General features: G+C 44.1%; 1 protein-coding gene across 7 annotated transcripts in view; it reads left to right on the forward strand.

The window, feature by feature from the left end:
• Nucleotides 1–27,501, forward strand: part of LOC140721725 (NACHT, LRR and PYD domains-containing protein 3-like) — a 77,610-nt gene that overhangs the window by 16,336 nt on the left and 33,773 nt on the right. Inside the window, exons 1-2 of one of the 7 annotated variants that reach the window (XM_073036514.1) lie at nucleotides 3,691–3,831; nucleotides 21,817–22,043. Coding sequence is in view for 1 of the 7 variants with exons in the window: in XM_073036513.1 (XP_072892614.1) it covers nucleotides 25,370–25,379 (10 nt within the window). In the remaining 6 variants the exon portion in view is untranslated. The other 6 variants (XM_073036516.1, XM_073036517.1, XM_073036519.1 and 3 more) reach the window with 6 other exon arrangements.

Raw genomic sequence — 27,501 nt, forward strand, 5'->3', positions numbered from 1 at the left:
TGTCAATCGTTGGAAATGAAGCAGATGTGTTCAGTACAACTGTGGCTCACGTGGTTCACAAGAGTAATCTCAGGAACGAGAGGGTTTCTGCACGGGGGGGGGGGGGGTGATTGATAAGTCCGTGGCCGGCGGTGGAAGGAGATGTTATTAACTTCAAACTTTATGGATAATCACTCAAAGAGTTGATCTGAAGGTGCATGTAACGAGAGCTGTATAACTCGTCTCCTTCTGCCATAGGCCATGAACTTATCAATCACTCTTACTGTCGACCAACTCTGGAGGTCCAAGATGTCGAATTCTGCAAAGAAGTGATCCGTTTGCTCCACGACCGCTGGACTAAGCGTGTAAATGTAGGCGGGGACTATGTTGAAAAATAAATGTGCTGGGTTTTCTAAAATGGACTCCTTCTACCTTGGGTCACGAACGTATCAACAACCGCTCGTATGGCAAGCATTTGATGACTCTGGGCCTGTTCTCTATGGAGTTCAGAAGTATAGAGGTGGACGGGATCTTATTTAAACCCACAGAATGCTGAACAGCCTGGATACAGCAGACACGTGGAGGATGTTTCCATCAGACGGAAAGTCTGGGGTCTGACAGCACAGCCTCGGAATAATCAAGCTTCCCTTTAAAACTGAGAGAAACTTCTTCAGCCAAAGAGTGTTTGATCTGTGGAGTTTGTTGCAACAGATGGTGATTGGGGCTGTCATTGGGTATATTCACGGCAGAGGTTAATATATTATTGATCGTTAACTATTGTCATCTTTTGTTAGCCAGAACTATCAGAGGATTATTGAATACAGCATGTTAAAAGCAGACTTTACAATTTTAGATTCTTCATTTCAAAATGGCTGCAGTGTTAACCTTTTTCGAAATTATACTCACAGCATACGATGTTGAGTTTGTTATTTCCCTTTTCGGTTATTTTTGGTGAGCCACTTCCTCTGTTTCCAGGGTAACGGCCCACTATAGCTGCAAGAAGAGTTGCACATTTTTTTATCGCTCTGTGTTCACCGCCTCTCAGCGTAGAGACAGTGGCCTCAGGAGCAAATGCAACAGTATGATATTGGGAGGAAAGGATGCTGTGAGCATTGGCTGTATGGAATGAACTGAGAACATAGAACTAGAGAAACATAGAGAACCTACAGCATAATACACAGGCCCTTCGTCCAACAGTGCTCTCCCAAACATGAACATGCTTTAGAAATTTCCTAGGGTTACCCATCAGCCCTCTTCTTTTTATCTCCATGTACCTATCCAAAAGTCTCTTAAAAGGCCCTGTTGTATCCGCTTCCACCACTGTCGCCGGCAGCCCATTCCACGCACTCACCACTCTCTGCGTAAAAAAAACTTACCCCTGACATGGCCTCTGTACCTTCTCCCAAGCATCTTAAAACTGTGCCCTCTCGTGTTAGCCATTTCAGCCCTGAGAAAAAGCCTCTGACTATGCACACGATCTATGCCAGTCATCATCTTATGCACCTCTATTAGGTCACCTCTCATCCTCCGTCGCTCCAAGAAGAAAAGACCGAGTTCACTCACCCTATTCTCATAAGACATGCTCCACAATCCAGAGAAATCCTTGTAAATCTCCTCTGCACCCTTTCTATGGCTTCCACATCCTTCCTGTAATGAGGCGACCAGAACTGCACTCCAAGCACAGTACTCCAAATGGGGTCTGACCAGGGTCCTATATAACAGTAACATTACCTCTTGGCACTTGAACTCAATCACAAAGTTGATGAAGGCCAATACACCGTATGCCTTCTGAACCACACAGTCAGGCTGCGCAACATTTTTGAGTGTCCTATGGACTCAGACCCCAAGATCCCTCTGATCCTCCTCACTGCCAAGAGTCTTACCATTCATACTATATTCTGCCATCATATTTACCTTTTAAAGTGAACCACCTCACACTTATCTGGGTCGAACTCCATCATCCACTTCTCAGCCCAGTTTCGCTTCCAATCGGGGTCCCGCTATAACCTCGACAGCCCTCCAAACTATCCACAATGCCCCTAACCTTTGTGCCATCAGTAAATGTACTGACCTATCCCTCCACTTCCTCAGCCAGGTCCTTTATAAAACTTACGAAGAGAAGTGGTGCCAGAACAGATCCCTGAGGAACAGCACTAGTCAGCGACGTCCAGGCTGAATATGACCCATCAACAAACAATTTTGTGTTCTGTGAGCAAGACATTTCTGAATCCACAAAGCAATTTCCGCTTGGATCCCATGCCTCCTTACTTTCTCAATAAGCCTTGCATGGGTACCTCATCAAGTGCCTTGCTGAAATCCACCTCCATAAATGTGTTTAGTCACATCCTCAGAAAATTCAATCAGGCTGGTAAGGCATGAGCTGCCGTTGACAAAGCCAAGCTGACTATTCGTAACAATTTTATACCTCTCCAAATGTTCATAAATTCATGAAACAGAGCATGGGAAGTTGAATTCCTTATTTCCTATTTTCAGTTAGTTCTGCTAAGCCAGTTCCTCCATCACCAGGGTAACAGCCCAGCAGAGCTACAGAGTGTTGAACATATTTATCGCTCTCTGGTCAACGCCCCTCAGTGACCTCAGGAACCGGTGCGGAGGCCCGGATACCTTGAGCATTCATTGTATGGCATATATAACGTTTCAATTGCAGTAAATAGATAACTAATGAATGTAGGGATTGCATTGATGCAAATCTGTTTAGGATGTCACAAACAGGGTTCAACAGGGATCACTCCATCCACAATTCCCTTGTTCATTCATCAGTCCTCATTAATCTTCTTCCAGATACTTATCCCTGCATAAGCCTAAGTGCTACACCTGCCGTACCTCTCCTCCCTCACCTCCATTCAGAGACACAAAACATTCCTTCCTGGTGAGGCAACACTTCATTTGCGAATCTACTGTTGGGGTCGTCTATTGTGTCCCGTGCTCCCGATGCGGCCTGCTTTACATTGGTGCGACCCACCATCAATTGGGAGACCGTTTCGTCGACATCTCTGTATTATCTGCCAGAAGGGGGAATTTGCAGTGGCCAAACGTTTTAATTCTGTTTCCCATTCCGACGTTTCGATCAACGGCCTCCTCTTGTGCCAAGATGAGACCGCCCTCAGGGTGGCGGAACAACACCTTAGTGATCGTCTTCGCATAAAACAAACACAAAGGCCGGCAGATGTGTGGAGACAGAAGGGATCGAGGGAATGCGGATTGGACAGAAACATGTGGCTGAGATGGGAGAGCAGACGCCATCTTGTTGATGGTTAGAGGGGCTGAATGGCCTCCTCCTGCTGTTTTTTACTTAGTGTTTCAGTGTTCCTGTCCAGTGAGGCTCCGGAGGAATGTGAATAGAAAAAAAGTGTTTATAAACATAGAAGTGATTTCAATGAAGCCTGCACAATTCTTCTTCGGGTGGGAATTGTATGTCGGACCGGGATGGGAATCGAACCCTTAACTCTGAGAACCGGGAGATGGAGCCACGGGGACGGGGAAGATACAGAGGGAAACATTAAAAATTTAGCTGGTGTAAATATAGAATAATGTGGGGAATGCGGCAGGTAGGTCGGGGTGCGTGTGAGGGGCAAGGAGCAGAGTCACTGGTTTCTCGTTTCCATTTCAAACGCAGATCTGCAGCATCTCAGGATTTCGCTTCCGAGGCCCCGCCCCCGCTCTCACAGTCTCCGGATGGGCGGGGTTTTCTTTCCGTTCTCTGTTGAAGCTGTTCGTCTGTGGGGAGCCGGTGGACGGATCTCACTGCTCTCCGGACAAATTGATGAAGTTCTCATCAGTCAGTATTGAGGCCGGTCACTGGGGTTGAACGCAACCGACAATTTCCCATCGGTGAGTACTGAAGTCGATCCCGGGGGCGGGGAACTTCATGTTGGGCAGAGAGTCCCGTTAACTTCCTCGAACTGACGGCCTCGTCCCTCTTCCTGGACACAACCTGTCGTGGTCGGTCTGGGTTGTGGGACCTTCACACCGAACCGACTGAGATGAGCTGCCGCTCAGTGCCCGGTGTTCTGGTCCCAGGAGCGGGATGAGGTGGTGATGCCGAGACTGAACCCATCCATTAAGATGTACCTCGGGAACTTTACCTCCATCACCCGGCCCGGTATCGGATCCAAACTCCACCTGGATCGACGCCTGGGGTCGATAATTGTTTTGCATATTTCCAGCACACTGGAAGCGGCCGTTCGGCCTGTTGTGTTCTTGCAGACAGAGGGATAAATTAAGCAATCGCACCCTCGGGACACTGCTCCACGTGTATGAGAAGTTTCATCTTTCCCCTTTCAGACAGGACAGTGAGATCCAGATCTCTCACGTCCTCTCGGGGGATTGGGAAGTTTATTTACATCTTCTGTCCATTGCTTCGACTTGCCGAAATGCTGACAGTGTTTCCCGATATCTGGCCCCATTAACGCGAGAATTAAGTCTTGTTCATTTATCTGGGTTTCCCGGAAATGTGTACACTCCCCCCAGAATTTCCAAAGGAGCAACCCAGGTTGTCTAATATTCCCACACGATTGAAATGGAGAATCTTTATTTTGTACAGAGGTAAAGTGAAAATCGTGTCTCCGGTATTCTCCACACAGATCAATACATTGCAGCAGTACATTGAGGTAAAACAAATCATTCTGGTTACAGAGAAAGTGCAGTGCAGGTCGATATGTGGTGCAAGGTCACATCGATTTAGACTGTGAGATCAGGAGTCCACTCATCACGCTGTTCGCTTCTAACAGCAGAATGGACACCGTCCTTGAGCCCGCTGGCATGTTTCTGTTCTATTTTAACTTCGACCCGATGGGAGGGTGAGAAGTGGGAATGGGAATGGTCAGGGTTGTGGGGATCTTTCATTATGTAGGCTGCTTTACTGAGTCAGTGGGAAGTGCAGACAGAGTCCATGGAGGGGAGGTTGGTTTCTATGATGTACTCAGCTGTGTCCACGTTTCTCCGATATTACATTCAGTTACAGGAAGAGCAGTAGCCGTATGAAGATGTGAAGTATCGGGATAGGATACTTTCTGCGGTGCATTGATAAAGTGTGTAAAGCTGAAAAGGACAAAAATCAAAGCTCTTATTGTTTGTTCTGGCTTTGTTATATTGGAATTTGTTGTCTAGTAATGTGTATTACTATTTCAGTATCATTGTATTACCGGACTACTACCTGGTTCCATCATCTCATTCCTGCTCATCCTGTTCAACCTCTGCCCAGCCTGTATCCCACCACCTCAATGATATATATCAACCATCTTGTTCATCCTCTGTCCAGTCTGTATCCCACCACCTCAATGCTATATATCAACCATCTTGTTCAACCACTGTCCAGCCTGTATCCCACCACCTCAATTATATATATCAACCATCTTGTTCCACCTCTGTCCAGCCTGTATCCCACCACCTCAATGATATATATCAACCTTCTTCTTCAACCTCTGTCTATTCTGCATCCCATCAACTCTTTGATATATATCAACCATCTTGTTCAACCTCTGTCCAGCCTGTATCCCACCACCTCAATTATATATATCAACCATCTTGTTCCACCTCTGTCCAGCCTGTATCCCACCACCTCAATGATATATATCAACCTTCTTGTTCAATCTCTGTCCTGCCTGTATCCCACCACCTCAATGATATATATCAACCATCTTTTTCAATCTCTGTCCAGTCTGCATCCCATCAACTCAATGATATATATCAACCATCTTGTTCAACCTCTGTCCAGCCTGTATCCCACCACCTCAATTATATATATCAACCATCCTGTTCCACCTCTGTCCAATCTGTATCCCACCACCTCAATGATATATCACAACCATCTTGTTCAATCTCTGTCCTGCCTGTATGCCACCAGCTCAATTATATATATATAAAGCCTTCCTCAATGTTTGTCCAGCCTGTATCCCACCAGCTCAATGATATACATCAACCATCTTGTTCTACCTCTGCCTAGCCGGTATCCCACTATCTCAATGATATATATCAACCTGCTAGTTCCATCTCTGTCCTGCCTGTATGCCACCAGCTCAATAATATATATATCAACCTGCTTGCTCAATGTTTGTCCAGCCTGTATCCCAATCCCTCAGTGATATATTTCAGCAATCTCTCTTCTAAACTTTGTCTTCATTATGATTTTAGTATTGCACCTTTCTGTTTATTTATTTATTTATTTATTTGTGTGCCTGTCTGTTTGTTTGTTTAGTTATTTATTTATTTAGTTAGTTAGTTATTGTTCGCTAGGAATACCAGAGGTTTAGTTGGACACAACACGTGGCAGGGTAAAAGCAACCATTTCAATTTTAGCTTCACTGTTACAAAATGGCTGCAGTGTTAATCTTTGTCATGATGGAACTCATAGCATCTGATGTTGAGTTTGTTATTTCCCTTTTCGGTTATTTTCGGTGAGCCACTTCCTCTGTTTCCAGGGTAACGGCCCACCAGAGCTGCTAGAAGAGTTGCGCATTTTTTTATCGCTCTGTGGTCACCGCCTCTCAGGGTAGAGACAGTGGCCTCGGGAGCAAATGTAACAGAGTGATAGTGGGAGGAAAGGATGCTGTGAGCATTGACTGTGTGGGATGTGTTACACCAGGGTCAGAATAAACTCAGAACTAACAAATTGTTTGGGGTGGGGTGGCATTTACAGTTCAGGGTGGCAATCAGTTGCTATCTGTGCATTAAAATGAAGAGGGAGAAAATACTACAGTTGCAGGAAATTTAAAGTAAGGAAGGGAAAATACTGGAAACGCTCAGCAGATCGGCAGCATCTTGGACAGACTCAGTTCTGGAACTGGGTCTTCGACCATTTGTCCTTTCAGAGACGTAGTTGATGTACTGAGCTCCCAGCATTTTCTACTTTATAATTTTACATTTTGTTCCTGCTACACTGCAGGAAACATGGCAGCCCGCTCTGCTGTGCAAGATCCCACACAGCGATGACATAGAGATCAAATGTGCTCGGTTTAGCAGCTGGAGTCAGGCTGAAGTGTACCCGCGTTCTCTATACAGACCGGGGAACCAGCCTGACCATCGGCCCCGGCAGAGGGTCATTAGGTTCCAATTCCACCTTAGTTTGTGAATCGGAAATGGCAGGAACTTCACGGCAAATTGCCGGCACCAAGGCGTCTTTGTATTGGTGATAATTTTGGGCTGGTGACCCTGATGATATGGAATTGGCACTATACGGGCTACAGTCCAGGTTGGTAATTCTGCAGCTGGGATCGGAATTTTCTCAGTCTGCAGTGAAGATGAAATCCCGGGCGGTTGGGCATTGGTTATGGGGACATCACCGTCTACACTGTCCAATAGGATATCATATCTGTCAAGTATTTTGGAGATTATTTAAGAATGAACTAGGGCGTTAGGTGAAGTTGGGCAGTGATGTTGTTCATCTGAACTTTGGTAAAGTCTGTAATAAGATCCTGCATGGTAGCTGATCGGGAAGGTTCGGTCACGTGGGATTCACGGGGAGCTGGCGAGGTGGATTCAAACCGGGCTCGAGAACAAGAAGCAGAGGGAGATGATTGAAGATGGTTCTAACGAATGGAGGCCTGTGACGAGTGGGATGTGAGTGTCAGTGTTGAGATCTCTGTAATTTACTATTCATGCCATTGATTTGTATCTGAATGTACATGGCTACACAGAGTATTATGTCCCGTTGTGTTCACCCTACTGTAGTAAATATATTATCAAGCTGGAGAGGGTGCAGAAGAGATTGCTGAAGATGTTGCCTGGACTAGAGGGCCGAGTCATAGGAAGCATTTGGTTGAGCTGGATCTTTAGTCCAGATGAGAATGAGGGTGACATTGTAGGAGTTCATGAAATCAAGATGGAATATAAATAATGAGGTTGGTCGTGGCATTTCCCCCAGGATACAAGATTCAAAAATGTTTGATGTCATTCCAGTACACGTGTAAAAGAGAACAAAATAATTCATACTCTGGATCCAAAGCAAGACAGAAAAAAAAATAATGAACGAGACCACAATAATAAACAAAACACAATACATAAAGTATGATAGTTTAAAACGATTGATTGTCTGTCCATAAAGTGAGGTTAATCACAGGAGTGTCCGGACATATGAGACTGACATTGATACTTCTTCTGCATGTGCCTTGCGCGTTACACGCTTGGGCGATTATGGCTCTGCACATCCACCGATCCCTCACAGTGTCAATGACATCTCGCACACTTAGATCTGCTAGTTCTTTCGCAGTGTCCATATATTTTCTTCTTTGTCTTCCTCTTCCGCGTTTCCCAGGCATAGGGCCTTGCAATGTAAGGCATTCTATTTCTCCCTTTCTGATGACATGGTCCAGGAATTTAAGCTTCCTCTCATTTAATGTTCTCATTAAAGATCTTTTTGCATGTGCACGTTGGAGTACCGTATCATTAGTTAGCCTATCTCTGTATGATATTTTCAGCATTCTTCTAAAAAAAAACACATTTCTGTTGCTTCTAAGTTTTTTTGGAGTTCAGGTGTTACAGTCCATGTTTCGGAAGCACACAGCAAGATTGACCAGATGTAACATTTCAGTAGCCTAAGCCTTGTTGTCATAGAAATGTGTCTGTCGGTAAAAATGGGTTTCATTTTTTGGAAACACGAGTGAATCTGCAGATGCTGGAAATGATTAAAAACACAAAATGCTGGCAGAACTCAGCAGGCCAGACAGCATCTATGGGAGGAGGTAGAATGATGAAGGGTTTCGGCCCGAAACGTCGTCACTACCTCCTCCCGTAGATGCTGTCTGGCCTGCTGAGTTCTGCCAGCATTTTGTGATTTTATTCATTTTTTGGACGTTGGTTTTGGCAATGGCAATTCTTCTTTTTATTTCTACTTTACTTCTAGCATCTAGTGATATAAAGCTACCATGGTAATTAAAGCCGATCTTTTGTTCAATCTCTTGGTTACCGATGGACAATTGGCAGTTGGGAGTATCCTGCCCTTTTTATATTTCCATATATGTGTTTTTTTTACCGTTGATGGTTAGACCAAAGTCTGCACTTGTTTGTACACTTTGTCTAGGAGGATTTGTAAGCTTTCTGCAGCACTTGCTATTAGGGTGGTATCACTTACATATCTTATATTGTTGATGTAAATACCTCCAATTTTTATCCCATCTAGGTCTTCTATTTCTCTGAGAATCATGTCAGTATAGATATTAAATAATTCCGGTGAGGCAACGCATCTCTAACTCCCCTTTGAATTTTAGTCTAACTGCTTATATTATCATCAATTTTTACAGCCACTGTTTAATTCGAATATAAATTTTGAATAAGTTACTGGTCCCTTCCATCAATGTTTAGTTAAGTGAGAATTTGAAATAGTTTTTCACGTTACACTTTGTCGAATGCTTTAGTGAAATCAATAAAAAATAAAAAGACATCATTTTGACACTCAATTGCCCTTTCTGAAAGCATTCGTAGTATGACAATGGCGTTCCTTGTTCCTCTATCCTCCATAAGCCCATATTGCAGTTCAGAAGTTTCTGGCCTTAACTTGTTTTTAATTCGACTCAGAACAATTATCAACAAAATCTTTATTATGTGACTCATAAGACTGATTGTTCTATAATTTCCGCAGTCAATAGTTCTAGGAATTTTAGGCAGAATTATAAATACTGATTTCAAGAGACCGTCAGGCAATACACCAGACTCATATATGCCATTAAACTCTTCAAAATGAATATCCATGCCCAGATCTTCTGGGGCTTTTATCATTTCCACTGAAATTTCATCAGGTCCAGAGACATTACCTTGTTTCATGCTTTTCATTGCTTTAGTTCTTCTTTGGTAATAGGTGGGCCAGAATTTGGATGTTTATTTTATGGGGTTCCCCTCTATTAATCTTCAAAAAGCTGATCTATATACTGAATTCAACTCTCACATACTTTAGCTGGATCCGTCTGCTGATCCTATGCATCCTGTAGAAGAGGTTTTCTAAATTGCTGTAATTTCCTTAATTTTCCTGTGCATTTCTTTGCTGTTGTTAATATGACCTTCAACTTCATTGCATTTTTGATTCAGCCATTCTTCCTTTGCAATATTGCACAATTGTCTGTCCATAAAGTGACGTTAGGCACAGGATTGTCTAGAGCTGTCAGGGAATGTTAAACTAGTACTGGGTGGGGTGTGGAGGGTGTGGTTAGTGAGTAGAGGTGTTGATCAGGCTTACTGCTTGTGGAAAATAACCGTTTTGAGACTGCTTGTCCTGGCGTGGATGTAACAGATCCACAATTTCTTTGTCGTAAAGAGTCGTAAAGAGATTTTTGGGCATATTGTCCATTAGGAAGAAGGGTCGGGATATTAATACTAAAGGTGTAAAAGTCACAATGATTCCAAAATACGCAGAATTGTGTGCAGCTCTGGTCCGAACTGCGAGGAAAGATATCGATGAGTGAAAGTGTGCAGGGAAAATTCCGCGGACATTGCTGGTGTTTCAGGAAATAATTATAGTGATAGGTTGAACAGGTTAGGACTTGATTACCTGGAATACAGGGGAATGAGGGGGTATCCGAGCAGGTTTCCAACTTTTCTACGCCATTGCCCCTACAATTAAAGAAAGGGTCCATGGATCCTAGGTTCCAAGCCCCGCTAGAAACATAGAAATCTATGATGGTATTAAAAGGATGAATGCAGGTAGGCATTTTCCACTCAGGTTGGGTAAGATCGTGAATTTAATTGAGAATGTGACACATTTAAAGGGTTTCTGAGGTGGAAGTAAGAGATGAAGGTTCAATTGTAGTATTTGAGAGATGATTGGGTAGGTAAATGGATGAGGGAGGTATAGAGGGCTATGGTCTGCGTGCAGGGGGATGGGACCACACCGAACATGACACGGACTGGATGGGCTAATAGGCCTATGTCTGCGCTCTCAGGGCTCTGTGAATTTAATTTGATCGTTCGACACATTTTCGACATTTGTTGCCGACAGGTGTTATCCAACAATGTGTTTTTATTTTGGACCAGCGTCTGCAGTGCCGAGAGTTCTGTAGAGCTGGAACTACCATGAGATTTGCTGAATGCACTTCGACAGGGTAAATACAACCAGTGGAATTTTAGGATCACCATCACAAAATGGCTGAATGTTCATTTCATCTTTGCATTAATGAAATTCAGAAAATGTCACTTTGAGTGTGTTATTTGAGGTGAGGGGTGGGGATCGGGCAAGAGCTGGGGAGTGAGAGGTGGATCCAGGTGAGGGGGAGATGGGAAGGTGGAAAGAGTGACAGGGATGGGAGGTGAATGGTTGGGGCAACACGGGGCAGCAGAAATAGAATTTAATTCCATGGAGGATTATAAGAAGATAGAGAGTGTTTGTTTTAGAGATTCACCAGACTGATTCCTGCAGGACGATGAAGACTCATTGATCGTCTTCACGTAAAACAGAGGCCGGCAGTTGTGTGGAGACCGAAGGGATCGAGGAAATGAGGATCGGGCAGAAACATGGCTGAGATGGGAGAGCAGCCACCATCTTCTTGACGGCTAGAAAGGCTGAATGGCCACTTCCTGCTGCTTCTCACTTGATGTTTCAGAGTTCCTGTCCAGTGAGGCCGGAGGAATGTGAATATTATTAGTATTTATAAACACAGAAGAGATTTCAATGAAACCTGCACAAGTCGGGTAGGCATTGAGTATCGGACCGGGATGGGAATCGAACAAGTAACTCTGAGATCCGAGAGGTGGAGCGATGGGGACGCCAAAGGTATCGAGGGAAAAATAAAAAATGTAGCTGGTGTAAATATGAAATAATGTGTAAAATGCGGCAGGTGGATCGGGCAGTGTGTGTGGGGCGAGGAGCTGAATCACCGGTTCAGACGGCAGACCCTCCGCTCGACAAGTTTCTCGCTCTCATTCCAAACGCAGATCAGTAGCATCTGAGGTTTTCGCTTCCGAGGCCCCGCCCCCGCTCTCACAGTCTCCAGATGGGCGGGGGTTTTCTTTCCGTTCTCTGTTGAAGCGGATCATCGGTGGGGAGAGGGTGGACCGATAGTTGTCTGCGGGACAAATTGATCAAGTTCTCATCGGTCAGTATTGAGGCCGGACACTAGGGGTGAACGCGACCGACAATTTCCTATCGGTGAGTACTGAAGCCGATTCCGGGGCGGGGTTACCACATGTCGGGCAGAGAGTTCCGTCAACTTCCTCGAACTGTCGGCCTCGTAACACTTCCCCGATACAACCTGTTGTGGTCGGTCCGAGTTATGGGACCTTCACACCGAACCGCTTGAGATGAGCCGCCGCTCAGCCCCTGGTGTTCTGGTACGAGGAGCGGGATGAGGTGGTGATGCCGAGACTGAACCCATCCATTAAGATGTACCCGGTGAACTTTACCTCCATCACCCTGCCCGGTATCGGATCCAAACTTCACCTGGATCGACGCCTGGGGTCGATAATTGTTTTACATATTTCAAGCACACTGGAAGCGGCCTTTCGGCCTGTTGTGTTCTTGCAGACTCGAGGGTTAAACAGAGTAATCCCCCCCTCGGAACACTGCTCCACGTGTATGAGTAGTTTCATCTTTCCCCGTTCAGACAGGACAGTGAGATCCAGATCTCTCACGTCCTCTCGGGGGACTGGGAAGTTTATTTCCATCTTCTTTCCATTGCTACAACTTGCCGAAATGCTGACAGTGTTTCCCGGTATCTGGCCCTATTAATGCGAGAATTGAGTCTTGTTCATTTATCTGGGTTTCTCGGAAATGTGTACACTCCCTCCGGAATTTCCAAAGGAGCAACTCAGGCTGTCTAATATTTCCACACGATTGAAATCGGGAATCTTTATTTTGTACAGAGGTAAAGTGAAAATCGTGTCTCCGGTATTCTCCACACAGATCAATACATTGCAGCAGTACATTGAGGTAAAACAAATCATTCTGGTTACAGAGAAAGTGCAGTGCAGGTAGATATGTGGTGCAAGGTCACATCGATTTAGACTGTGAGGTCAGGAGTCCACTCATCACGCTGTTCGCTTCTAACCGCAGAATGGACACCGTCCTTGAGCCCGCAGGCATGTTTCTGTTTTATTTTATCTTCGCCCCGTTGGGAGGGTGAGAAGTGAGAATGTTCAGGGTCGTGGGTATCTTTCATTAAGTTGGCTGCTTTACTGAGGCAGTGGGAAGTATAGACAGAGTCCATGGAGGGGAGGTTAGTTTCTATGATGTACTCAGCTGTGTCCACAGTTCTCCGCTATTTCATGCAGTTAAAGGAAGAGCAGTAGCCGTACGAAGATGTGAAGTATCGGGATGGGATACTTTCTGCGGTGTATTGGTAAAGTGTGTAGAGTGGAAAAGGGCACATACCAAAGTTCTTATTGTTTGTTCTGGTTTTGTTATATTGGAATCCGTTATCTTCTAGTGTGTACTATTATTTCAGGAACTGTGTATTGCGGGAGGACCATCAGAGATCGCCCTTCATCCCATTCTCCCATCTGGCTCCATCTGCTCATCCCCTGCCCATCTTGTTCAAACTCTGTTCAGCCTCTGTCCCACCACCTCAATGATATATATCAACCATCTTGTTTAACCTCTGTCCAGTCCGTATGCCACTACCTCAGTGATATATATCAACCATCTTGTTCAACCTCTGTCCAGCCTGTATCCCACCACCTCAATGATATATATCAACCATCTTGTTTAACCTCTGTCCAGTCCGTATGCCACTACCTCAGTGATATATATCAACCATCTTGTTCAACCTCTGTCCAGCCTGTATCCCACCACCTCAATGATATATATCAACCATCTTGTTTAACCTCTGTCCAGTCCGTATGCCACTACCTCAGTGATATATATCAACCATCTTGTTCAACCTCTTTCCAGCCTGTATCCCACCACCTCAATGATATATATCAACCATCTTGTTTAACCTCTGTCCAGTCCGTATGCCACTACCTCAGTGATATATATCAACCATCTTGTTCAACCTCTGTCCAGCTTGTATCCCACCACCTCAATGATATATATCAACCATCTTGTTTAACCTCTGTCCAGTCCGTATGCCACTACCTCAGTGATATATATCAACCATCTTGTTCAACCTCTGTCCAGCCTGTATCCCACCACCTCAATGATATATATCTACCATCTTGTTCAACCTCTGTCCAGCCTGTATCCCACCTCCTCAATAATGTATATCAACCATCTTGTTCAACCTCTGTCCAGCCTGTATCCCATCACCTCAATGATATATATCAACCATATTGTTCAACCTCTGTCCAGCCTATATCCCACCACCTCAATGATATATATCAACCATCTTGTTCAACCTCTGTCCAGCCTGTATCCCACAACCTCAATGATATATATAAATCATCTTGTTCAACCTCTGTCCAGTCTGTATCCCACCACCTCAATGATATATATCAACCATCTTGTTCAACCTCTGTCCAGTCTGTATCCCACCAACTCAATAATGTATATCAAACATCTTGTTCAACCTCTGTCCAGCCTGTATCCCACCACCTCAATGATATATATCAACCATCTTGTTTAACCTCTGTCCAGTCCATATGCCTCTACCTCAGTGATATATATCAACCATCTTGTTCAACCTCTGTCCAGCCTGTATCCCACCACCTCAATGATATATATCTACCATCTTGTTCAACCTCTGTCCAGCCTGTATCCCACCTCCTCAATAATGTATATCAACCATCTTGTTCAACCTCTGTCCAGCCTGTATCCCATCACCTCAATGATATATATCAACCATATTGTTCAACCTCTGTCCAGCCTATATCCCACCACCTCAATGATATATATCAACCATCTTGTTCAACCTCTGTCCAGCCTGTATCCCACAACCTCAATGATATATATAAATCATCTTGTTCAACCTCTGTCCAGTCTGTATCCCACCACCTCAATGATATATATCAACCAGCTTGTTCAACCTCTGTCCAGCCTGTACCCCATTGCTACAATGATATATTTCAACAATCTCTCTTTCAAACTTTGCCTTCATTGTGAAGTTTTCTTTTGCATCTTTTCCAAAATTGGTTTGTCGCTAGCTAGAAATACCAGAGGTGTAATTGAACACAACACGTGGCCGGGTAAAAGCAGCTATTTCAAATTTAGTTTAACCGTTACGAAATGGCTGCAGTGTTAATCTTCATCAAAATGGAACTCATAGCATCTGATGTTGAGCTTGTTATTTCCTGTTTCGGTTATTTTCGGTGAGCCATTTCCTCTGTTTCCAGGGTAACAGCCCGTCAGAGCTGCAGCAAGTGTTGCAGGGTAGAGACAGTGGCCTCAGGGGCTAATGTAACAGAATGATAGTGGGAGGAAAGGATGCTGTGAGCATTGACTGTATGGTATGTATTAAACCAGGGTCAGAATGAACTGAGAACTAGCAAACTTGTTGGGGTGCGGTGGTATTTACAGTCTAGGGTAGCAATCAGTTACTATCTGTGCATTAAAATGAAGAGGCAGAAACACTACAGTTGCAGGAAATTTAAAGTGAAGAGCAGAAAATACTGGAAACGCTCAGCAGATGGGCAGCATCTTGGACAGTCTCAGTTCTGGAACTGGGTCTTCCACCATTTGTCCTTTCAGAGATGTAGTCTGATGTACTGAGTTCCCAGCATTTTCTACTTTATAATTTTACATTTTGTTCCTGCGACATAGCAAGAAACATGGCAGCCAGCTGTGCAGGGCAAGATCCCACACAGCAGGAAGATAGTGATCAAATGTGCTCGGTTTCGCTGCTGGGGTCAGGCTGAAGTGTATCCGCATCCTCTATACAGACTGGGGAACCGGCCTGAGCACCGGCCCCGGCAGAGGGTCATTAGGTTCCAATTCCATCTTAGTCTGCGAATCGGAAATGGCAGGAACACCACGGCAAATTGCCGGCACAAAGGCTTCTTTGTATGGGTGATGATATTGGGCCGGTGACTCTGAGGATATGGAACTGGCAGTATACGGGCTTCAGCCCAGGTTGGTAATTCGACAGCTGGGATCGGAATTTTCTCAGCCTGCAGTGAAGCTGAAATCCCAGGATGTTGGACATTGGTTATCGGAAGATCACCGTCTACACTGTCCAATAGGATATCATATCTGTCAAGTATTTTGGAGATTATTTAAGAATGAACTAGGGAGCTGGGTGAAGTTGGGCAGTGATGTTGTTCATCTGAACTTTGGTAAAGTCTGTAACAAGATCCCACATGTCAGCTGATCGGGAAGGTTCGGTCACGTGGGATTCACCGGGAGCTGGCGAGGTGGATTCACACCGGGCTCGAGAACAAGAAACAGGGAGATGATTAAAGATGGTTTTAGCGAATGGAGCCCTGTGACGAGTGGGATGTGTGTGTCAGTGTCGAGACCTCTGTAATTAATTCATGCCATTAATTTGTATATGAATGTACATGGCACGGTGAGCAAGTTTGAATTGAAATAAATTGAATTGATTTCTTAAATCCTTCACATACATGTGGAATAATTTTTTTTACGTTACGTCTCGGTCAAAATGTGCAATGTAAGTAATTTATAATAATTTATAATATATTGAACAGTCCATATAATATAGAGTACACGCAATTGAGCGTGAGTTAACTAGTCTGATGGCCTGGTGGAAGAAGCGGTTCCGGAGCCTGTTGGTCCTGGCTTTTATGCTGCGTACCGTTTCCCGGATGGTAACAGCTGGAATAGATTGTGGTTGAGGTTATTCTGGTCCCCAATGATCCTTCGGGCCCTTTTTACACACCTGTCCTTGTAAATGTCCTGAATCATGGGAGGTTCACAACTACAGATACGCCGGGCTGTCCGAACCACTCACTGCAGAGTCCTGCGATTGAGGGAAGTAAAGTTTCCATACCAGGTAGTGATGCAGCCAGTCAGGATGCTCTCAGTTATGCCCCTGTAGAAAGTTCTTAGGATTTGGGGGCCGATACCGAACGTCCTCAACCGTCTGAGGTGAAAGACGTGTTTTTGTGCCTTTTTCACCGCACAGCTGGTGTGAACAGACCACGTGAGATCCTCGGTGATGTGGATGCCGAGGAACGTAAAGCTGTTCACCCTCTCAACCCCAGATCCATTAATGTCAATAGGGGTTAGCCCGTCTCCATTCCTCCTGTAATCTACAACCAGCTCCTTCGTTTTTGCGACGTTGAGGGAAAGGTTGTTACTTTGCCACCACTGTGTCAGAGAGATGACCTCTTCCCTGTAGGCCACCTCGTCATTGCTTGAGAGGAGGCCAATCTATGTGGTGTCGTCGACAAACTTAATTAGCAGATTAGAGCTGTGGGTGGCGACACAGTCATGTGGATACAGGGAGGCTAAATTCGGGAGACTGGCTTATAAGGCAACAGGTGACAATGAATTTCAAAGACATCTTGGTCAGCTATGGAGATGGGCTGAGAAATGCCAAATGGTTTTCAACTTGGACAAGTGAGAGATGGTGCATTTTGGACAGTCAAACTGGGTGGAACTGGTATAGTGAATGGGAGAGCATCGGGTGTTGTGAAACAGAACGACCTGGGTGTACAACAGCACAGTTCACTGAAAGTGGACGGGCAAGTATAGAGGGTAAAAAAGAAGGCTTTAATCATGCTGACCTTCATCAGTTAGGGAATTGAGTTCTCGATTATGGGCATTATATTGTAGTCATATAATTTTTTTGGTGCGGATACACGAAGTGTTATGTACATTTGTGTTCTCCCTACTGTAGGAAAGATATTATCAGTCTGGAGAGTGTGCAGACGAGATTGCTGAAGATGCTGCCTGGACTATAGTGCCGGCTCATGGGAAGAGGTTGGCCAAGCTGGATCTTAATTCCAGAGGAGAATGGAGCTGACACTGTAGGAGTTTATAAAATCAAGAGGGAGTACAGATAATGTGGTTGGTCATTGTATTTTTCCCAGGGTTCAAGATTCAAGATTGTGTAATGTCATTCCAGTATAGGAGAACAAAATAATTGTTACTCTGTGTCCGAAGCAGGACAGAAAAAAAAAACAAAATGATAGGGACCACAATGATAAACAAAACACAATACATACAGGATGATAGCTCAAAAAACATTGATTATATGTCCATAAAGTGACGTTAGGCACAGGAGAGACTGGACATATGGAGACTGATATTGATTGTCTGTTCATTAAATTACTTTAGGCACAGGAGTGTCTAGAACTATCAGGAAATGTTAAACTAGTAGTGGGTGGGGTGTGGAGGGTGGGTTAGTGAGTAGAGCTGTTGATCAGGCTTATTGCTTAGGGAAAATAACTGTTTTCAGCCTGATTGTCCCGGCATGGATGTTACAGATACACAATTCCTTTAAAGTAGCACCAGAGTCGTAAAGAGAGTTTAGAGCATATTGACCTTTATAACGCAGGCTATTAAGAAGAGGGGCTGGGATATTAATGCTAAAGTTGTAATTCACCGTGATTCCAAGATATGTAGAATTGTGTGCAGTTCCTGTCAGGTACTTGGAGGACAGATATGGATAAGCGTGAAAGAGTGCACGGAAAATTACACGGACATTGCTGATATTTCAGGAAATAATTTCAGTGATAGGTTGAACAGGTTAAAATTTGATTACCTGAAATACAGGGGAATCATGGGGTATCCTAGCAGGGTCTCAGCTTCTCTATGCCATTTGCCCCTACAATTAAAGGAACAGTTCATGGACCCCAGGTTGGGAACCCCTGTTAGAGATATGGAAATCTATGATGGTATAAATAGGGTGAATGCAGGTAGGTATTTTCCCCTAAGGTTGGATAAGGTCATGGAATTAGGGCAAAAAGTGACACATTTAAGGGGAATGTGAGGGGGAACTACTTCACTCAGAGGGTGGTGGGAAGGCGGAACCAGCTCCCAACTGAAGTAAGAGATGCAGGTTCACTTGTAGTATTTGAGAGAAGTTTGGGTAGCTACATGGATGAGGGAGGTATAGAGGGCTGCGGTCTGAGTGCAGGGGGGATGGGACCACACCGAACATGGCACGGGGTGGATGGGCTAACAGTCCTGTGTTTGTGCTCCAAGGGCTCTGTGAATCTCAATTGAAACTTCTACACATAATCGACATTTGTTGCAGACGGGTCGTATCCAACAATGTGTTTTAATTCTGGACCAGCGTCTGCACTGCTGAGAGCTCTATAGAGCTGTAACTACCATGAGATTTACTGAATGCACCTCGAAAGGGTAAAAACAACCACTGGAATTTTAGTATCACCGTTACAAAATGGCTGAATGTTCAGTTCATCTTTGTCACAATGAAGCCGAGAACGTGTCACACTGAGTTTTTTATTTCACAGCTCGGTTATCTTTGCGAGCCACTTCCTCCGTCACCAGGGCAACAACTCACCAGAACTACAGAGAGTGTTGAACGTGTTTATCGCTCTCTGGTTGCTGACTCTCAGCGGGGAGAGAGTGGCCTCAGATACGAGGATGTTTTCAGTATTTACTGTCCGGGATGGAATGAAGAAGATTGTAGGGTTTGAATTTATGCAATTTTGTTCTGGGTGTCAAACATCTTGCAGTCAGTCAATCGTTTCTGCAGCGAAAGAAAAAAAAAATCTCCTGTACTGAGCTTCCAGTGGTATATTTTCAATTTTATATTGAAAACATTTTGTTCCATTTACACGACGGGTAATGTGGTTGCTAATTGACTGGGCTGCACCGCACTCAACAATAAAATAATGAACCACTGTGTTCAATGTAACTGTGGGGACGTTGAAATGTATTAGCACCCTCTTTGTGACCCATTGCCCATGTTTCCCGGCTAATCCCCGTCTAGACAAAAGATCATCAGGCTCCAGTTCTGTCACGGGTTGGTGTGGGAGTGTAAATTTTTGAACTGGGATTAGCTGAGACACTGCCGCATATTACCGGCAGCAAAGAGCCCTGGGAGAGTTGGTGCTTGAGATATAATCTTGGGATGCGGGCTCCAGGAATGTGGAACTGTCAGTGTCTGGGCTTCGGTCTGGGTTGGTGCTTTTACAGAAGCGGCTGGATGTTCCTCCTTCCGCAATGGAGCAGACGTCTCCGGGGGCTGGATATTTGTAGCGTGAATCTCTCAGTGTGAGATGTGGAAAAGATGTGCGAGGCTCTGGGTGTAGGCTGTGACCCTCTGAGGTTGGATCCTGGGATACCACACATGTTTTGATCCAAGATAAAATGAATCAGTGAATCAAGTTGTCCGGATTTATGAGATGTTGAGCGAGTATTTCTGTTTGGTTCTGAAGTTCCTTTGGAAGCTGTTTTGTGTTTGCACCAGTAGAAATAGACCGGGGTTTCAGAATTCAATTCACATTTGGATTTTCCCCCTCACTGTCACATGTCTATCTGCCAGTGGGAGTCAAACTGAAACTCAGGTTGCTGAAGATAGAACAGAACATGGCCACAATGGTGCGCCAGACCAGCTGAAAAGTAAATCAACACTCCTAAAAAAACTAATGATTCCTACCTACACAATGTCCATATTCTCTCAATCTTCCTCAGACCCATGTGCCTATCTAAACGTCTCTTAAAAGCCTCCGATGTATTTGCTTCCCCCACCATAACAGACAGCGCATTCCAGGCATCCACACCTCTCTGAGTAGAACAACTTACCCTCACATTTCTTTTGTAACTACTCCCTCACACTTTCATTGCATGTCCTCTGGTATTAGACATTTCAAAATAGCGAAACGATGCTCCATGTCTTTCATAATCTTATAAACCTCTATCAGATCTTCCCTCAGTCCACACCATTCCACGGAGAACAACCCGAGATTTTCTACTAAAACCTGGATGATTCCATTCTGACGAAAGATTAGGAAACCAAATCGTTAACTTTCTTCCTCTCCGCACAGCTGTTCCTTACCTGCTGAGCGTTTCTTGTGATTCCCGTTTCTCTTTATTACATTCACCTGGAACATTTTAAATCTCCTGCGAATGGATCAGCGCACCAGCGCTCGTTTTGTGTCAGTTGATAGAAGAGCGAAGAAACCACACAGCTTTTCCCAGAACATTATCCTGGTACCAATTGTCCTGTATTTTTAGCCTGGAAATGCATTCAGTACAGTTGTTGATAACAAGGTTCAAAGAATAATCCGAGGAATGATAAGCATTATGCATGCGGAGCATTTGATGGCCCTGGGCCTGTGTTCAGTGGAGTTCAGATGGTTGGCGGGTTAGGACAGGGGTGATTATTTACACCGACTGAATGACAGGAAGTTTGGTTGCAGTGAGAATGGAGAGGGTGTCTTGATTAGACGGAGAGTCTGGGATCTGAGAGTGCCGCCTCAGAATAAAGAAGCTTCACTTTAAAACTGAGATGAGAGCAATTACTTTAGCCAAATGTTGGTTGATCTGTGGAATTTGATGCCACAGAGGGTGGTGGAGGCTGTCGTTGGGTATATTCATGTTCTGGATTGCTAAATAGGTTGCGTGCTATAGCAGGGAAGCAAGAATACGGTGTTGGAAAAAAAAGAATCCTCCATGATTGATTTTGGAGCAGACTAGAATGACCGAATCACCTAATTCTACTCCTATGCATTATGATTTGTATCTTATACCATGACTGAGTAATGAGTTCTTTGTGTCCCATCACAAACAAGAGAAAATCTTCAGATGCTGCCAAGCAACACACACAAAATGCTGGAGGAAATCAGCAGGCCAGGCAGCATCTATGGAAGAGAGTAGAGTCGACATACAGATGCTGCCTGGTCTGACGACTTCCTGCAGCAATTTTGTGTGTGTTTCTTTGTAACCCATGTCAGGCTTTGGAAAGTGTGATGGTCAGTTAGTGATTTCTTCACTCACATCATTATTTATGAGTTCAAGTTCCAGTAAGTTTAATTCTTTGTTCTAATTTGTATGAGTAACATGCTTCATTATCTCTTTGGTTAAAGGTAGACCTGACCTGCGAGATTTATTGGAAGAAAAGCCCACGACAGGAAGAAAATCACAACTGAAGACGAGGGAACAGCAACAATGAACCAGCCCGAAGACGGAGAGCACCAAATGGAGAGGACCCATCTGACTTGGCGTCTCCATTGATTCAGTCAGGAGAGAGTTTGGTGACTCTTATTTACCCAAACACTGGTCCTTTTGGTATTACATTTCCATACCAGGGAAGGTAGGAAATAGCTGGAGTGGGACTGAATCAGCCTAGGAATACCAGTATGTGGCTGTCAGACCCAGTTGCACTCACTGCAGATTTGCTAATTACTCTGGGAAGCCACGCACATTCCCTCATATTGTTTGCTCATTTCAAACTCTTATCTGTTCTGCTGTTTCCTTGCTTGGCTGTGTTACGTCACAATATTCTCAAAATGCGTTGAGAATTTCCTCCCTTTATAAGAGGCCGCAGTTTTCTCCTGCTCTAGTGATTGCAGAAATGTGGAATTACAGTGAACTACAGCAACATGTCATTGACTCCTCTGTCTATTGCAAGCTGCAACGATATACTTGCCCTCGAGTATGTTGTCGCACAAGCCTCCGCAAACCCTCTTGAAGCCAAATGTCCCAGCACCACATTTCAGTCTTAACGAGCAAATGGTAACCTATAATTTACATTTGTATACCCTGTCGCCATCAAGTGCTTTTCTACTAATAAATTGTCAGAACCTACGAACCTGCGATTAAGCATATTTAGGTTTTATAATGAAGTTATGTTCCCATTTGGCTCTGTACCAAAGGCATGGGTTATATCTGTACTTGAGATGAATAAATGTCCCTGCTGCCAGGACTGCTGGAGCTGCCGGGGTTAGTTTAAACTCAGTCGTTGCGGGATGGGAACCAGAATGTTTGGTCAGATAATAGAAGAGTTGATATAAAGGTAGATGCGAAGTTCACAGAGACTGTGGAAGGATCGGTTGTGGACAGGGCATCATGTAGTCAGTTGGAAATGTCTTTAATTCAATAGGATATGTATTAAGAATACGAGTAACTTTGAACATGGATGGTAAATGTTATCACCATTACACAGACTGGACTGTTACAAGGGCAGGATTGGTGTTTGATGCTCCAGGTTTTCGTTGTTTCATAATACATATGGGGGGGAGGGGTGAAAGGCGGAGAATTGTCTTTACTAATTAGGAATCATATGACAGTTACATAAACAGAGGACATCAATGTAGGTGGAAATCAGAAAAGGGAAGGGGGCTATCATTCTGGAAGTATTCTATAGGCCTCCCCCAAAGTCACTAGGATAATGAGAGCAGATAACTTGGCAGTTTTGGGAAAGGTGCAAAAACAACAAGGTTATTATCATTATTGATCTCAACTTTCCTGATGTTGATCCCACCTCCTTGTTCCAAAATGTGTCAATGGGGCAGAATGCATTGTGCTTCCAGGAAGGATTCTGACGTAGTATGTGGATGGGCTAACTGGAGGAGTTGCCATACTGTATCTAGTTTGAGGCAATGAAGCTGGTCAGGTGACAGATATCGCGATGGGTGACCTTTTTGAGATAGAGACCACAACACCCCAACTTTTATCATGGTCATGGACAAGGACAGTAGCAAACGATATGAGGCAGAATTTAATCAGTGGATGGATAGTTACAATGGTATTCGAAGCATCTTGGGGGTGTAAATTGGAAAAACATTCCCAAAGGGAAATGCAAGATGGAGCTCTGAAGTTTGTTTCAGGAACACTTGAATGCGGTTCGGGGTAGATTTGTTCCACACACAGTGAAAGAATGTTTATATAAACGAACCGTGGTTCACAAGAGATGAGAACATTTAAGCAGGAGGGAAAAGGAAGCATTATTTAGGTAGAGTAAGCAACATTCAAGCGAGGTTCTAGAGAATTATATGGTACCCTGGAAAGAACTTAAGAAGCGACTTAGAAATCAAAAGGAACTTGAGAAGTTCTTGGGAAGTAGGATGAAGGAAAGCCCAAGGCGTTCTACATGTGGGTGAAGAAGTGGAGGAGGAATAACTTCAGGGTAGGATACTCAGGAGCAAAGGTGGAAACATGCCTGGACGATGCAGTGATAGGTGAGGTGCTTAATGAATGCTTTGTTTCAGAGTTACCAATGAGATGGACAGTGATTGTGATGATAGCATAATATTGCCATTCTGCTAAGAAAGTGATGTTGTTCAATCTACCAATAAACACCATGTTACTACAGAAAGTGAGTGGTGAATACGGGGCATTGACAATGAACATTGCATCCTCTCTGGCCACAGGGGTAGTAACACATGATTGGAGGCTGTCAAATGTTGTTATGTAATTCAATAAACCCAATGGGTTTAAATCCTGGGGATGATAGACCAGTGAGTGTTACATCGGGGGTGGGCAAACCCTTGGAGTGGATACATGGGGATAGGAATCTTGAGCAACTGGAGAAGCATAATCTTACTACGGGTTGCCATTTTGGCTTTTTGATGGTGAGTGGAGAAAACGGAAGGGCAGGTGCGGGAGATAATTTTCCACAGTATGGACCAGTCACACACAGAATATCTCCTAACATTTGTATCGACAGAGACTGATCAGGAATCACCATGGCATGGTGCATGGAAAGTTGTCTTCAACAATACTTTTTAAGGTTTTTCAAGATGATTATCAATGAGGGTGGGGAAGTGGATGTTGTACATTGAATTCTAGTAAAGCCTTTGGCAAGATGCCTCATGACAGCTTGGTCTGGAAGATAAGGTACCATGCGGTACAGAGAAAGAAAGTTAGATGGATTCAAAAATTGCCTTGAAGGTAGCAAGCAAAGAGTGATGGTTGAAGGTTTCTCATCAGAATGGAGGCGCGTAAGTAGTGTTGTACCGCAAAGCTACAAGTAACATTTGATATTTGTTAGTTGATAGCAATGAAGTGAATGCAGGTGCACAAGGCTTGACTGGTCAGTTCGTGGATGACGCAAAATGAATAGATGGTACTCACGGTGAAGACTGTCGTTGCTTATAGGGGATCTAAATGGGCAGAGGAGTGGTATATAGATTGCAAAACCAACACGAGCAGCAACGGTTTCATGCAGAGTTTGGTGATGATGTGGAGGGAGCAGCCAGAGGAAGTGGGTGAGGCAGGCACGATTGTATAATTCCAGAAGCAGTTGGGATGTGAATATGGAATGAAGAGGCCTGGAGGGAAATGGGTCCAACACAGGAAATTAGCACCATCTAAGTGTACACTGTGGTCAGCATTGTCTCGATGGGCTGAAGGGTCTGTATCTGCGCTCTGTTGCTCTGAGACACTATCAGTAGGATGCGCCAGGTATCACCGGACCGACATCCAGACATGGTGTGGGAGTTGATGTTTGGTCCCTAAGCACACTGCTGCTCTTATACAGAGGATGACAGTACTGTCACATTTGCAAAGTAATCCTGCTCTCTCCCACTGTATGCGTGTTATGTAATTCAGAGCAGCACCAGCAGGTGGGGCTGTCCTGCATCGCAACCAAAGTGTAAACAAGATGCCGACAATCAACAATCGTCAGTCAGAATCAGAATGGCTACAGGTATGTTCACTGGGATCTTTATAATTAAACTTCTGCCCTGTTGGTGCACAGTAGTTCAGATGAAGAAACTTACACAGGCGCTAACAGGGCAGAGAAAAGTTTCATCAAGCTGTGTCGTTGATCCCACTGGTAAAGCGGCTTTGTGTAATCGATCAATCCAACAGTTCCAGCTCAGGGACCTGACACCAGTAATGGTCGAATGACGCCGCTCACCATGCAAAGCTTCACCTGAGTGAAAGGAGCCGGAGACCCTGAATCAGCAGGTTGAGAGTGAATCACAAACAGGAATGAGACAGCGGTGTTGTTTGTTTCGTAAAAGTCCAGGTTCAGGGTTTGTTGCACATCAGGGCCTGTTTAGAGGTGAAAGACATCTCCAACTTTCATTTATAAAATTCAGACGCAGGTGATTGGAGCATTTCCGGGATTTCAGGAATTGTGTGATGATACAACATTTCACGTTTTGGCAGGGTAGCTATCAACTCCCCCCTCGATGCGCAAAGTAGATGAAGGGAATTTACCGAACTCTGTTTTCTGTAGCCGAGCCGACAACATTGTCAGCCTTGGAAATGGCTGAGGATCAGGAGATACTTCATTTTGGATTATCTTGTGGTCTGCTACGGTGCATCACTGTCTGTTATAGAGGGGCAACTGCACAGGACCGAGAGAAGCCTACAAAGTGCCCAGGACATCTTCAGGGAGCGGTGTCTCAAAAAGTTAGCGTCCATTATTAAGGACCTCCAGCGCCCAGGGCATGCCTTTTTCTCACTGTTACCATCAGAAATCAGGTACAGAAGCCTGAAAGTACAAACTCAGCAATTCAGGAACAGATTCGTCCCCTCTGTCATCTGATCCCTAAATGGACATCCAATCTTTGGACACTAACTCACATTTTTAATATACAGTCTTTCTATTTTTGCACGCTTTTAAAAATATATTCAATATACGTAATTGGTTTACTTGTTTGTTTTCTATTATTATTATTTATTATTTTTCTCTGCTAGATTATGTGTTGCATTGAACAGCTGCTAAGTTAACAAATTTCATGTCACATGCCGGTGATAATAAACCTGTTTCTGTTTTTCATCCACCAATCCATGTCCGGTCTGTGGCCAAAAGGTGAACATGATTTCTCTCTATTTCCCTCTTGACATGATGTGCTACCTGAATTTAAATACCCAGTATCTCTGATGGGAGACCCGGTATAACCAGTGACCAACTGTCTCTGTCTCCTGCAGGCACTGTGATTGTGCTCAACTCTGTGATTCCAGGTGGAATGAAAGAGAGATTACAGCCTGGAAACGGGTCCTTCGGCCCAGCTAATTCATGCTGTTCTGATTGTCTCTGAGCTTGCCCGATTTCCCAGCAGCTTTTCCCAAATTTCCCTTGCAGACTTCTTCTATTCTTTTTCCTGCCCACATCTTCTCAACTTTGTAATTTTATTTGTGTTACAGTCTCCTCTGGTTGCACGTAATTTATACTCATCACCCGCTCCGAGGAAAAAAAATGCTTCTTCAGTCCCTTTTGTACGAATGAACGCATGAAAGAATGAATGAAATTGTATTTCGGTCAGTAACAACATAACAGAAAACATCATTTTCAACGATGATTTGATAAGACAAAATTAAATAATAATAAAAAAACAAGAACATGTAGATATTCTTTAAAACTGACCGAAAGGGTGTCAGCTGAAGCTACAGCTTATTATGCCTACCCCTCTTACTTATACAAAAACATATTTGGCGTCAATCATCACATCAAAAATGTCATAATCTTTTAACAGAAATCCAATTCCGAGTATCATTTATTTACATCACTGCCATTCATTTTAAATCATGCATTTTTATATTTGTTCATTAAATGTGTAAGGTTACCATTCAAGCTCCCATGATCCAGGGCAAACTGTCCCAGCCAAACCATTTAACACAAAAACCAAACAGCCCCATCCAGAAACGTACTTGTCAATCTCCCCGACACTTTTTCCGTCTGAATCACATCCATCCTATAGATTAGCGACTGCAAAAGCGAGACTTTAAGTTTAGCTGCTAAAAATGCACGCAAGACTCTCCCTTTGCCAATGACTTATACAGTTGTTACCTGACAATCATCATCCAAGAGATGGGAT

Source organism: Hemitrygon akajei, unplaced genomic scaffold (genome assembly GCF_048418815.1).
Source record: "Hemitrygon akajei unplaced genomic scaffold, sHemAka1.3 Scf000060, whole genome shotgun sequence".
NCBI classification, from domain to species: domain Eukaryota; kingdom Metazoa; phylum Chordata; class Chondrichthyes; order Myliobatiformes; family Dasyatidae; genus Hemitrygon; species Hemitrygon akajei.